Source organism: Mizuhopecten yessoensis, unplaced genomic scaffold (genome assembly GCF_002113885.1).
Source record: "Mizuhopecten yessoensis strain PY_sf001 unplaced genomic scaffold, ASM211388v2 scaffold673, whole genome shotgun sequence".
NCBI classification, from domain to species: domain Eukaryota; kingdom Metazoa; phylum Mollusca; class Bivalvia; order Pectinida; family Pectinidae; genus Mizuhopecten; species Mizuhopecten yessoensis.
In genome coordinates this window covers 266340-281134 of record NW_018403664.1, presented here as the reverse complement: position 1 = coordinate 281134, position 14795 = coordinate 266340, and the positions used below count along the sequence as shown (strand labels likewise).

At 36.2% G+C, this 14795-nt stretch overlaps 3 protein-coding genes across 5 annotated transcripts in view; 2 read left to right on the top strand and 1 right to left on the bottom strand.

Moving 5' to 3' along the window:
• Positions 1-4972, bottom strand: part of LOC110451652 (ribosome-recycling factor, mitochondrial-like) — an 8573-nt gene extending 3601 nt beyond the window's left edge. The window contains exons 1-3 of one of the 3 annotated variants that reach the window (XM_021499778.1): positions 4869-4972; positions 2789-3139; positions 1293-1400 (exon numbers count right to left, since the gene is read on the bottom strand). In XM_021499778.1, coding sequence (XP_021355453.1) covers positions 1293-1400; positions 2789-3139; positions 4869-4914 — 505 coding nt within the window. In that variant the 5' untranslated portion in view covers positions 4915-4972. Of the gene's footprint in view, positions 1-1292; positions 1401-2788; positions 3140-4400; positions 4426-4851 lie in introns of those variants that run through there. The other 2 variants (XM_021499787.1, XM_021499797.1) reach the window with 2 other exon arrangements.
• Positions 4973-4993: 21 nt separating this feature from the next.
• The window catches only part of LOC110451676 (probable RNA-binding protein 18), a 20124-nt gene continuing 10322 nt past the window's right edge, over positions 4994-14795 (top strand). Inside the window, exon 1 of the mRNA XM_021499820.1 lies at positions 4994-5102. Within this exon, the coding sequence (XP_021355495.1) occupies positions 5091-5102 (12 nt within the window). The 5' untranslated portion in view covers positions 4994-5090. The remainder of the gene's footprint in view (positions 5103-14795) is intronic.
• On the top strand, positions 11300-13344 carry LOC110451665 (alpha-crystallin B chain-like). The gene has a single exon (XM_021499809.1). The coding sequence runs from the start codon at positions 11642-11644 to the stop codon at positions 12314-12316; it is 675 nt and encodes a 224-aa protein (XP_021355484.1). The 5' UTR covers positions 11300-11641; the 3' UTR covers positions 12317-13344.

Genomic DNA, 14795 nt, shown 5'->3' with positions numbered 1-14795 from the left:
GCTACTGGCCAAATATCATCACCCTGGGCATTTTGGTTATTCAGAAGAAGTTATTTAAAGGTTTTTTAAGACAATTGACCCCTGTGACCTTGAATATAATTGAAGGTCATTCATTTGAACAAACTTGGTAGCCCTTTACCCTAGCATGCTACTGACCAAATATCATCTCCCTGGGCAGTTTGGTTATCGAGAAGAAGTTGTTTAAAGTGTTTAACATATTTGACCCCTGTGACCTTGAAAATAGATGAAGGTCACTTATTTGAACAAACTTGGTAGCCCTTCATCCCAGTTTGCTTCTGGCCAAATATCATCACCCTAGGCCTTTCGAATATTAAGAAGAAGTCGTTTAAAGTAAAATATTGACGCCGGACGGACGCCGGACGCCGCACCACGGCATAAGCTCACTTGGCACTTCGTGCCAGGTGAGCTAATAACCAAAAGGCCCAGGGTACTGATATTGGGCCTGTAGCATGCTGGGATGAAGGACTACCAAGTTTGTTCAAATGAATGACCTTGACCCACTTTCAACCTAATGTCCTTGTTCGACATTCAAGGTCACAGGCGTCATATGTTTTAATCTTTTAATTGGTTCTTATGAATCAAACACTGATATTCTGCCTGTAGCTGTATTTTAGTCCACTTTTAAGATTACAAGTGTGAGATTAAAACCAGGTGAGCAATGCAGGCCCATTGGGCCTCTTGTTCAGTTTAGTACAGGGTCCCAGCTGTGGGAGTTACTGTTCTGATTGAGATTAGTACTACGTTCCAATTGTGTAACCTAATTAATGATAATATACAACATTTGATATAGCGCCCTATCTAGCTAACATAAGACACTCTAAAGCGCTTTACAGTATACATAGATGTACAATTAATACAATTAGCATATACATTAATCAATACAATTTTGAGGAATTCGTAGGAGCTGCCTTATCACACTCTAACTACTAGTCCAATGCCACCTGGTTAACATCTCCCTATGTGGGTATGCCTATGTGTGTGCTGGAGATGTTATGTGTTCTGTTTATAGTGGGACCATGCTTCCAACAGCATGATTTATGGTGCCACCTCACTTGAATGCTACAGCACAGGTACAGCAACATCCAACCCAGACCATTTTATACTCCAGCTGGAATGTTGGAGTTGTGTGGGCAGGAGAAAAACACTTTCTCTGAATATCCATGCATACGACGACTTACGGGATCTAACCCCCGGCCGCCTGCATGGAAGGCCGGGATTTTAAACATGCTACCAATCCGCCCATACAAGGTCTCAGCTGTGTGATGACTTACTGAGACTAGTACGTAGTCCCAGCTGAGAAATATATTGTTCCTTAAGATGTTCATACTGCCACTCTAGCTGGTCCTTATATTTCTTCAGGGGATCAGCATCCTCATCATCTGAAAACAGTAAGTATAGACCTCTAAATTAGGGGTGATATACCTATACATAGATCAACTACATTATACATCATTATAAGACTTTTTCATGTCAATGGGTGTAGGATAGGAAAATTCCAACCCATGGGTTCTCAAACTGGGTGAAACCCCAGGCTTTTTGCTGAGGGTTCAGCACCCATTTCAAAATACTACGGGTGAAATTTCCCTATCTTGCAACCCTGGACATAAAAAAATATTCATTCCAATAATAAGAATTACGTCAGAAACCTCAAAATGTGTCAATTTCTACATTTTGCAGAATTGAAATGTTCCTGATTTCATGTTGTCACGTTATGATTGTCCAATTGTGACAACATTCATGTGGAGGGGGTTGTAAGATTAATAGAATCTCTCACCCCCTTGGGGTTGAGATGAGGGAATCCCAACCCGAGGGGGGAGATTCTTAAGTTGCCAAACATGAGGCTATTTGCCGAGTGTTTGGCAACTTAAGAGTCTTTCCTCGAAGGTTGAGATTCCCCTATCTCACTCACAATGGGGTGAATGGTTCTTTTTCTCTTACTCTGTTCTCCCATTGTGTATTGTATACACAATGTAGTGTTAACGCTACATGCTAAATTCAGGGTTGACGTGACGTTGATGGATTGTTGACATGACGTCATTGTATTGTTGAAGTGACGTCATACCATTGTTATGAATAGGGAAACCCCCCCGTCTCAACCCTAGGGGGAGACAAGGATATCTCACACCGGTAAAAGTGCGGATACACCTGTCCAGGGTAAGAGAAAGAAGGAATTGCTATGTAATCAGCAGTACACAGTAACACTACAAAATGTTAGGACAACAATCTGGATCTGTAAGTCACAGAATAGCTAATAACACCCCTCTACCTATACACACACATTACTTAAGCTCGGTGGAGGAGGATTATATATAATCGCACAGAAATAAGAAATGACAACAGACCATTACACAGCATTACTTATTGTAATTAAAATGTAAAGTAAAACAATCCTTGCATATTCTTATAATTTACATGGAGGATTCTGCTTGTAGTATCTTTCAAAAATAAACCAAAAAACCTGTTTACTTGAGTTATTGATGAAAACCTTACCTTTTAGCTGTATCACAATCAAAGAATTCTATAAAATCTCAACTACAATGATCTAGTCAAATCATGAGCGGCTAGATTTTCGTTTGATGTTTATAATATTATTCAAGCTATTAGCAATGTGTTTTTTTTGCCATTTGTAAAAATATATGGCCTTCACCATACATGCCATATTAAAATAAAATGCCAGAAGGTTGGCATTTCTAGAACTTAAAAAGAGTCCACATGCAATTCCATTCTCCTTTTTCTCTCTAATACTTTTATAGCATTGTTTACCTACCATCTGCATCTTGTTTGTCTGGTTTGCTTTTCTTATCTTTTTTGCCTTTTACTTTTCCTTTTGCTTTCCCTCTCCTCTGACAGTACGATAATGTGTAATTATCTGGAGATAACAACGCACCAGTGCTCCCTGCCAGCCCATGCCAAGCTGTGCCCTGACGATCAAAGCACATTGAATGGAACGATTTTCTGTTTAAATCCCGATAACCATGCCATGAACAAACTTGAGATAATCCTCCACTGTGAAGGGGCCTTGACAAAAAGGTAACAAGTCTTGGTATACAGAACAGGCTAGAAAGTGTTCTGCTCATAATTTGTACTTTTTCTGTCACACAACCTGTCAACAAGGAATCTGCAATGCAAGATTGAATACATCATATATATATGGTAATACCAATCTATTCTATTGTTAACACAGGTTAATTTAGATCTCAGCAGTACTGTTATAAGGATCGGCTTTTTACATCAAGCTGTATTAAACTTTGTGAAGCTGTTCTTATTTTGGCTGCTATGTTACATAATAATTATATAAGCTACAGTATATAGGAGTATAATATAGGGGCCAAATATAGATACTTTTTTTTGTACATGTATTGTACCACAAAATTAGTTTAATGTTTGCACTGTTTGATATGGGTATATTACAATACTATAAAATGATATAATTTATTTGATAATGTCACAATAAATTCATGTTGCTTTAAATGAAAATTAATTACCTTCTATACATGTATGTTATTGTAGATACATGTATATAGAAGCGTGTGAGAATTACTACTTGCTTAGCTACATTTCATATACCGACAGGAAGTGTTTGTAATGCAGGTTCTAGAAGTGCCTTCAAATTGACACATGGATAAGAATTTTAAGATTTATATACATGTATATATTTATGCTTCATCTTATCGATGATGTTGGCCAACTAAAAACTGTTGATATTGGCAATCTAAATGAGAATATATGCCAAATTATAAAAAAAAAAAATCCTGCAAAAATAAATCACTCAACAAAATTAAAACTCACCACTATCCTTAAAACAGGTAATAATCTAGACAGCTTAATTTTCAGCAAAATTATACATTATCTTCATTGGCCAAGGCAGAGATGTATATAATTATATACGTCTGGCCTGTTAAACGGATTTAAAATTTAAGGTAAACAATTGTCAAACCCTTCCTAAGAAATAGTTTTTAATCACTGACAACATTTAACATGATATTTATAACCCTAATATATATATGATACATAAAAACCTGAACAAACAGGATTAATGGCGAAACGTATTCGTAATCAGAGACGTATATATAACACTGGCTTTATATGTCTCTGTCGTAATTGCAAACAGGATTTGCGTCAAAACAACATGACATCGCAGATTGAGTAGATGGATTGAAACATTGTCAATAAAGTACAACTAAGAGAAAAGAATACTTGCAGTGTAGGTGTTATTTTGAAAAGATTATTATAAATGACTGTATTATAAGACCTATTGACATTGGCTTGTCAGTGGAGTCAAACACACTACGTCAACTGTATTCATTGCGTTATGAAATCATCTATAGGCCTAGCTAACGCACAGGTGCTTGACACGCTAACATGAGGCGTACACATACTATTGTTTTATTGAGGTTATAGAATGCCTCCTCATCAGTCACATTAGTTTGTCCAACACCTGCAGATGACCTAGGCTGTTTTAGTTTTAACGGTCTAACCGGTCGGACCACATTTGTTCGTTTATTAAATAAGGTAGGACCTCCACATAATGTAGTGATCTGATGCTGCTTTCAGGCGAGCCTTGACAAAGCCTTGCAAGGCCTGAATAAACATTTGCAGGTCCGCCAAGATTTATACCCGAAATTCTTACATTTATAAACGGTCAAACCGGTTGTTCCGCATAAACGGAAGCCTGTGCTATTAATTACTATAACGTTGTATGTAATGTGAATAGGAGAGCTTCGCTCATCAGACACATTCCCACAGAGATGTCTCTGGTTCACGTAAATATTTTTGTAACGATATATAAATGGTCCGGGCCAAGCTATTAACAGCTGACAAGAAGATTACCATTAACAATACCATACCGGTTAGGGACTTTCCTCGCTTAGTTGTGAATGAGAAAAACGTCATTGGTTTTTGGGGTGAATCCACACCATTCGAACCTTTCTAATCTTACATAAAGAACAGCACAAAATAACGATGTGTTCGTAATTCAAAATGGCGACATGAGAGGAAATGGGAATATCCCTTTTCACAAATTAAAGTCTGCATTTTACCCCACTTGAAGGCAGTCAGTATTCCGTCCAATGGCGTTTGGGGTATGTATTTTTTTAATCTGGTATACATGTACTATAGTGATTTTATTCTGTCGTCCTTTTATCTATTTGCTCTGAACGAAATTAGGTGTTTCAGACCCCGGCACTACAATAGACGGACGCTCAGCTTTCGATTTCGGAAATGAACCTGGCAGACCTGCTAATGTTGAGTCAGGCCTTCAAAGTCCATAGGTGTTTGAAGTTCTGACTGTGAATTGAGATAAAAATCATATAAAAAAATAAGCGTAATACTATATAAAAAAAGAACTTTCTTTTTTTATATAGTAATACCCTTATTTTTTTATATGATTTTTATCTCAATTCACAGTCAGAACTTCAAACACCTATGCAAAGTCGTGCAAAGTCTTCCACAATAGTCGCCAGAATATAGCATCCAATCAATAGTTCCGTCAATATTTCATAAACAAACAACTCTGGTCACAGGGGTTTGTAACAAATATAAATATAACGTTAGGCCTATCAGATCCAGTGCACTCTGTCGATTGAGCTATATATAGGTATATAGGTATTGCTTTTGTAGTCAACATTACCAAAAACCTGAAATGTAAAATTTCATTTTTTTTTTTAACATCATTGATACAATCTTCTTTTAAAAGGCGACTTTGTTTCGTTTTCCTTTAAAAGAAAATCACTTGAAAATAGCTCAGAAGACCTATTTCAGATAGTTAAATAGAGCTAATATAGGTCTTTATAACAGCTATATAGCTCAATTGGCAGAGTGTACTGGACCCGGTTATATAAGGAGGCAGTACCCAAATCGGATCACTTTTTGCAAAAACACTTAAAAATCAATAAATGTGTCAGCAAATCAGTTATAAAAATGATTTTATCTTAGAATAGATAGCCATGCACCACTTTTTGTCTACAGATGATTAGTTTTTAAGTTCAAATAGCACAAGAATACCTTAATTCAAACTCAAATGTCAGTGTTTTGATTAAGTTTTTAAAAAATGCATTCAGTTTTGGACTATAGGAATAAATTTACAATATAGAAATACTTTTTTCATATAAATTCTAAAGGTCATCATAAAACGTTAATATGCTGACAAAAAAATATTCATTTGAAGCGTAAGATACTGCAAAATTCAAGCCTTGATCCGATTTGGGTCCCGACATTCACAAAGATATAACATGACGCTCTGTGTTTTGGTATATATATTTTTATATGTTTGTTACAATCCCTCGTGAGGCAAGACCTGGTGCAACAGTTCTAAACACAATCAACGAAAATGGTTACCGACACTCACGGCTCAGACCTTCATACATTGTAGCTGCTACACACCTTCCTCTTTTACTTACTTTTTCATCGTTTGTTTTACATGTTGTAAATGTGTTTTATATATAGTGCTGATAGTGGAAAATTGTATTTCATAATAACTGTTTTTTATGTGTATTTGCTTTGCTTCAATGCTTTATACTAGTATGTATTTTATGTAAAAATTACTGTCATGCTATATGTATGCATGTATGTATATTTAGCTTATAACTTTGCATGGAGCCTTATGTTTTAACACTTTCTCTGTTTCATAATGTTTTATATATGTAATTGTTTGATTTGATGCATTTTACTAATGTTTGTCGGAATAATAGCTTTTAATAGCTAACGTTAAATAAAGTTTATTGTATTGTATCCATGCATGAAGACAAGTTACCATTACAACCCAGATTCGTGTACCTAAAGAGGTGCCAACAGGAAGTAAATGCACAGGCTTGTACAACACTTGTTAAACCTGTTCTTGGTATGGGTCTTCCAGTAAGTAATGTTTGTGACCTTTATAAATACCAGGCACAACAGATACGACAGCTTGATTTTTGGGAGAGATTTCAGAGATTTCTGGCGGTTACTATTACAGAGACCCTGAATGTGTCATGAACATGCTCCACTACAGCCAGGACTACAGATTGATTATGTTTTACCACAGAATTAGATTTCATTTTCTAAAGTTTTAGCCATGATGATTACACTGTGTTACTATTACTAATCTGTCAAGTATTAATCTACGGAATTAGATTGCTATCCAAGCTTTTAAGTCCGTGGTCAAATCAGTGTCAACACTATCGGTCTCTCGTCACCTTGGTAAACAAAGTAATTATCTATACCGGAAACTGGTCTGTGAGATAGCACACAAGTGCAGTACAGGTAAATTGACGAGAGGGTCACAGGCCGTCACAGTTTGGTGTGTCAATACAAGAGGTGGACAAGGAGGCACAGTAGTCTAGTGATAGGATGCCGGGCTCGTGACCGAACTTCTAGGGTTGCGTGTTCGAGTCATGGCACAGCACTGTGTTGTATCTTTGAGCAAGATACTTTACTCCGCTTGTTCCAGTCTACTCAGCTGTAAATGACTATGTAGTTGGGCAGCGCTAGAATTGTTGAATGCTAGTTTGTTGGCACCAAAATGGCAGCTCCAGCTGTATGCTCTCAGGGAGTTGAGAAAGATATTGGCTGGTTGCAAAGGCCCTATAACTACGGATAATAATTTGTGAACCGCCTTTGAGACGACCTACGAACTAGAACCTCAAATTATTATTATTGCAACTATATGCAAAATGAGAGTGGTGTTGCCAATCCCTGCCATCTAAGTCTGTGGTTTTACAAGATCATCAACAACATCGTAGAAAACTGTGTTCACCATCTCCTGACAGTCAATACCAGTAGGACTCATGCATGTCAATAACATCTGGCAAATAAGAAAAGGCCAGAGTTATTTCTCTAAAGCTTTTGGTAGCCATAACATGCTGCTTCACAATTTAAATAACACAATCAAAGATAGAAAACAATCTGTCTTGCTCAGTTGAACAATCTATGTACCATACTTTCGGTTGGCTATTTCTTTTACTCAAAATGGTGTGGTTAAATTTTGGCGCTTGATGCTCCTGTGCGCAAAATTTTAATGCTTTCTGATGCCTTTAGTTATAAAGTCGGTCCATTGTGTTACAATAGGTGTGCAACAAAGTGACAAGACTCGATCATCTATAGCCTTCCTTTATGCAAGTATTTGACTAAAAACATGTCAGTATGGTACCAGTTGTTTTCAGATTCCATACATGGTACAGTATACTGGTATTCAGCCTTTTTGCATTTCATCTCACCCAGCTGCACAAAAGAACACATGTATAAGAATACTTAAGTGTGATACATGTACTTACCTTTAAATGCTATCAATCGATTGTGATGAGGTGACTTACCTCCGTATACAATGGAACACAACTTAAATCACAACGGAATAGAAACATTGAAAAGTAGTTACTGTTATATATAATTAAGGCAACTTAAGATGAAACCCCTTTATTGAGGTGTTGTTATACATGTTCATGTATGAAGTGACGTGCTAATCTTGCTCAAAAACCAGTTTCATGTTTCACTTAACACGAAAATATATAGCTCATGGAATTTAATAATTGGTGCCTTATAAATTAGAAGGTACACAGTCTGCTGAAATTTCATATGATGCGGCAACATATATTTTGGCATTGTGAAATTTGTGTGTTTAATTTTGGCTCATTCACTCCAAGCACCAAATAACACAAAACAAATATCAGGAACCATCTTTAAAATCAGGGAAGGTTAAATTCAGCTAAACGTGGACACAACTTTAAAATTTACAAATTATATTTAAAGATTAATTATTATTTATTAGAGAATTTTCATTTACACAGACACTTGTTGATCTATGGTAGCATGGAACAATCTTCTGTCAAATGTTGTAAGTTCAAGCACAGTGATACAAGTTGAATGTAAATTAAGATGAATACTGGCAAAACCGAGCACGTAAATATTGTTTAAAAAAAATTGAACTTTTTAACATCAAACCTTTCAGTCTGTTTTTTTATTTTTTTTATTTCAGAGCTGACATCCTAATTTTGTCAGAATCTATGTATCTACATTTGCATGTAAGATTACAACTACCAGTTACCAATCCCTTTTCTACCCCAACCTCAGCACCTGCAAAACTGTGATAACACCCTCAAGGGTTACTTATAATGTCAATTGCAAGTGTCCAATCATAAGTTTTGAAATTGCTAAAAGAGTAAAGAGGTACCTGTTTACTAAAAGGCTCTTTTGGATGCCCTTATTGCTGCAGCTGTCGTCTTCAGCCATCCTCGATCGACACTCCAGGGGTTATGCTCACTTATATTACAGTGCATGTTCTCTCTGCAACCTCTTGACTTTATATGGATTAATATGATTGCTCAAGTTATGATGAGTGCAACTTCAGGAATTTTAAAAAGTAACCTGTATGCTGATTGTGAAATTCCTAATTGTTCCATTCTTGATTTCATAATATCTGATAGACAATCTAAATCACCAAAATGGTGCTATTTATCAGTAAGGCAAGTACATGTAATCGAACAAAACAGGCCTCATGTTTCAGCATGATATTCCACTAATTGGATTGGAATAAGGGAACCTCATCACCAACCTTAATGGCTCTGCTGTGGTGCGAAAATAGTCCTTATTTAGTCTAATGTGGTATGGCAAACATGTTATGGCACTCTGGACCAAATGAAATTAAAAGCATAACATAATACACACACAGTGTATCAGGATGAATTGAAAGAACTTAAAATCACCTCTATTTGAATTTGGTACAGTAGAAGTGAATTAACTCCTTCACTGAACCTAATTCAGTGAAAACAATTACAGCTGTAGAATTGTAGCGATTTATTTTCCTGTTAACATTTTTCCCAATTGCTTAAACACCTTTTCAATGCACTGAAATTAAAATCTCTTTCAAGTAATCGGGGATGAATAATATTTAGAGATTTAGAGAAGTACAAGCCCACAGGTAGATTTTGAATTGTATTGTAGATATAGCCCGACCTATATTTTCATTGTACCAGGTAAATATTGAAATTTTTACTTGCACTACATGTAGCTGTCATAAAATCTACACCTGGTACCATTTGGCACAATGCAGCACTGACACTTAGTAATTATGGGTGCTGAAACATCTGTACCCTGTGGGTTCAGTGCAAGGTCTCGGCCATTACGCATCATGTGACTATTCACTACTTTGTTGTTATTTGTCCTGCGGTTTTTCGATAGAGACATAAAATAAAGGTCCAAAGCATATGTACACATGTAGCTGCTATAGGAACTGTCATGCTTTTGATTATCACGTGATGACTGTCTCTTCTGGGCTATTCACCTGTTTACAAGGTGGAGTGTACGACTGCAGGGACAGATTATCATTTATCATTTACTGCTCGCCAAGACGTTACAGGTGTCGGGATGTTGCTGGGCGAAGTTAAGGCCCCCAAGAAACATCCTGATGAGACTGACAGATATTATCAAACCTCCCACATTGCACTGCTACAAGGCCACATTATATATAATAATATGTTTCTGGTTCATGAGAGGGGGAAAGCATTGTTTGATGACAAGTACACATTTCATGAAGTTAAATGTGGAACTTTGTAACAAGTGTATATATATATATTGATATAAAGTACCTAACAGCATAATAGCTTTCGTAAAATTTTAATCCAGAAAAGGAAATAATATTCAGTAATAGCTCTAGCCTCCATTAGGAATTACTGAAAGTAACATGAGAAAAAATTGGTACCTGTGCATTTAATTTTTTGCTTTTTATAATATAAAAATCGGGGGTTGAAAAACTAATATTAATACATGTATATATATATATATATATATATAAGGATGATGAGACACCAAGTATTTGGGATCCCCCCCAGTGAGTGTAATATAGTTTGCTCCAGTTGATTAACTTCATTAAGGGGGCACAGGGTTTTTGATTTTGGAGGGGTATGTTTAAGTGGGCCAAATTTTAGTCCCATTCCTAATAATCCCCATTTTCAATGGAAAATAGTGGTACATGTATTCTCTTCAAAAAATTTCATGATTTCAAAATTGGTTGTTGGAATTAATTAGTAGTTGATACAATTTACATTATGATAATTATGATATGAAGACCTTGGCATAGATACAGTACGTATAACACTGAATTTTAGAAACGTTTTGGTGAGATAATGGAATGTTGGAAAACTTTTGTCAGTTTTGACATTAATTACCATGGTAATTACCCGAATATATGAATTAATAACATTGTTCCTACAACCAATTGTGACTTGTGTATGGCGATATACATTGCCACAGAAAACAGAAGTATTGTTGTATGTGCCTGGCCTGGTAGGAGTGCTTGCTATGTTTACACACTGCTGGCCTGTGGCTATGAGTGCTCACTTCTGAAGCTTTATGTCTGATGTTTAAATTCCCTTTAACTGATGTCATCCCTGTTTACATGAAAAAGACACGGTTTATTACCACTCGATGCAGTTCTAGAAGATTCAGGCAGAAGTTTGCATGGCTATATAAATGCTGTTGTGCTGCACTAGATCAGTATCATAGACAGATGCTATAAGTAACACTTCTATAGGAAGGCGCTTACATTGACAGACTGTAACACTACTTTGTATTAGTTTTCCTGGACACTGCAAAGAAACTTTTTGTTGCTGAAACTTTTGCTGTGAGTCTAACGTAATCAAGAACAGTGAGAATGTCGATGGTCAGACATATACCAGTGCGATGGGAGTCGGACTACTGGTCCAGGCCGTATATGTTCCAGAACTCCATGTTACCATCCAGTTCAGGATTTCCACCTCATCCTCCTCCTAGCTACCCTGTTGAGCCTTTTTCTCCAGTTTGGACCTCCTCTGGATTGAGTGAGAGAACCTTCCCTTTGGAAAATCCAAGCCGCAGATGGAATCACATGGAAGATAGCAACCAGATGAGCAGCATAAACCAGGATATGAAACGCATGGGTAGCGAAATGAATCGTATGATGCAAGGCATGCGTAATCAATTTCCAGTTCCATCAACTGTGGATGATTGGAGGCTGTCAGAAAATTTTCGCATGGACAATCCAGTCAGGGAAGATAATGATGGTTTTCGGAAATTTCATCTCCAGTTTGATGTCAGGCAATTCAAACCAGAGGAAATAAATGTGAAAACTAATGGAAACCAACTCACTGTGCATGCTAAACACGAAGAAAAGGATTCAGGGAAAAATGTTCACCGGGAATATTGTCGCCAGTATGTCATTCCTCGAGAAGTCAATCCTGAACATCTTATATCTAAATTGAGCACTGAAGGTATGCTGACCATTGAAGCCCCCCTTCCTGCTCTGCAGGGGCCTCGGGACAAGATGATCCCCATTGAGCACAAAAAGTAAACGGTGTACAGATTGTGTAAAATACAGTTGTGGTGTTGATATAATAGTGTTTCACAGTTAAATTAATTGCCTTGCATGTCAAGCCAGATAACTTTAAACCAATTCATTTTTAAGGAAAAAAGAATTTTCTCCTAAATATGTGTATTTATTAACATGTTGTGCACCCATTTGTTGTCTTAAGTCATAAGAAGTTGTGCTGTTACAGTATCATTATTTAAATTGTATAATTAGGCCTATTTAGCTTTTTATAGATTTCATGAAAACTTGGGCAACTTATTTAAATTTAACTTGCCTTTATTGTATTTTGTATAAAAATTTAAGCGAATGGGGAGAAATTTAATTATTAATATTCCTACTAATTCAATATGCATTTGTATGATGCATATTTAATGTAGATCTGAAAGTTTATTAAATACATCTGTGGATTGTACATGTGTATGTATAACTTTCCAATATATTATTTTAGTATAGAGAAAATAGATAAAAGTGTTATACATGTATGTAGTACGTAGGCCTAATTATAATTACCCTGCAATTTTTTGATCTGGTTGGGAAATCGTTCTTTGTTATAAAAAAAGAAAGAATTGTTTATGATTGTTTTTGACTGGTCAGACTTACTTAATTGTTTATGATTGTTTTTGACAGGTCAGACTTACTAAATTGTTTATGATTGTTTTTACCTGGTCAGACTTACTAAATTGTTTATGATTATTTGTGACTGGTCAGACTTACTGAATTGTTTATGATTGTTTTTGACTGGTCAGACTTACTAAATTGTTTATGATTGTTTTTGACAGGTCAGACTTACTAAATTGTTTATGATTATTTGTGACTGGTCAGACTTACTGAATTGTTTATGATTATTTGTGACTGGTCAGACTTACTAAATTGTTTATGATTATTTGTGACTGATCAGACTTATGGTTGACATTTTATGACAAAGTTTTCCAGCATACATATTTAATTACCGTAAAAACCTATGCCCTTTTTTTCAGAAATTTAATACTCAAAGTGGGGGGTGCGTAAAATACACAGGTATAGAAAATTTCAAGTTTTTCTCAGGAAAAGATCGACGATTCTGGGAGATCGCCATCTTGGATTATCTCCCTTGTTACACGGTCAACAAATTTATTTATTTCAAACATTAATAAAAGATACAACCACAACTTGTAGCTAAGTTCTATTCCAATGAATAGTGTTTATGTTTACCCTTTGCAAGTCAAAATGCAAGAAAGGTGCACATGGTTGAGTATATGATTTGAGTTTGAGCACGAGAATTATAAGTTCTGTTTTGAAGAAATCATCATCAGAACTTAGAAACATCCAATGATTGCAATGAGTTCCATATTTATCAAAGCATATATAGCCAAAGGGACCACTTTGATTTGTGTACACTGTACCTGTACATGTTACTATTGCATACTACAGATTACTTAAAAATTAACAGTATTTACTGTTGTACCATATCTCTGAGAGTCTTATGTTTGTATACTTTTTATATGAATGTTTAGATGGTGTATAAAATAAAATTGCTTTTTTAACAATATTCAGCATTCTTTCCTATTTATTGAAATGTATTTCACAACTGGAACTAATTTCAATTTGACCAGATCTGCTTTTGTCATATAACCTAGTGTATAATGCATTTAAGGTATGCTTTGGACCAATAATAGAAAATTCACGTAAAAACATGCAGTTTGTAAACCTGACAAAATTATTACACCCCACCATAGGGCCATAATTCAATGGGTACAGTAATTATTTTAACCAACTACAACTAGAATCCAACTTCAAAATAAATCCTTTTGCGAAACACTAGCCAACTCCTGTTAAAACAGACAGCAACACAAGTTAAGAACCACAGACACTGTGAATAGTACTGTTATACTAGTCCTCACTGAGGTATCCCTGGTGGATCACAGACACTGAATAGTACTGTTATACTAGTCCTCACTGAGGTATCCCTGGCGGATCACAGACACTGTGAATAGTACTGTTGTACTAGTCCCCACTGAGGTATCCCTGGCGGATCACAGACACTGAATAGTACTGTCATACTAATCTTCACTGAGGTATCCCTGGCGGATCATACACTATGAATAGTACTGTTATACTAGTCCTCACTTAGGTATCCCTGGCGGATCACAGACACTGTGAATAGTACTGTTATACTAGCCCTCACTGAGGTATCGCTGGTGGATCACAGACACTGTGAATAGTACTGTTATATTAGTCCTCACTCAGGCATCCCTGGCGGATCACAGACACTGTGAATAGTACTGTTATATTAGTTCTCACTGAGGTATCCCTGGTGGATCACAGACACTGAATAGTACTGTTATATTAGTCCTCACTGAGGTATCCCTGGCGGATCACAGGCACTGTGAATAGTACTGTTATACTAGTCCTCACTGAGGTATAGCTGGCGGATCACAGACACTGTGAATAGTACTGTTATACTAGTCCTCACTGAGGTATC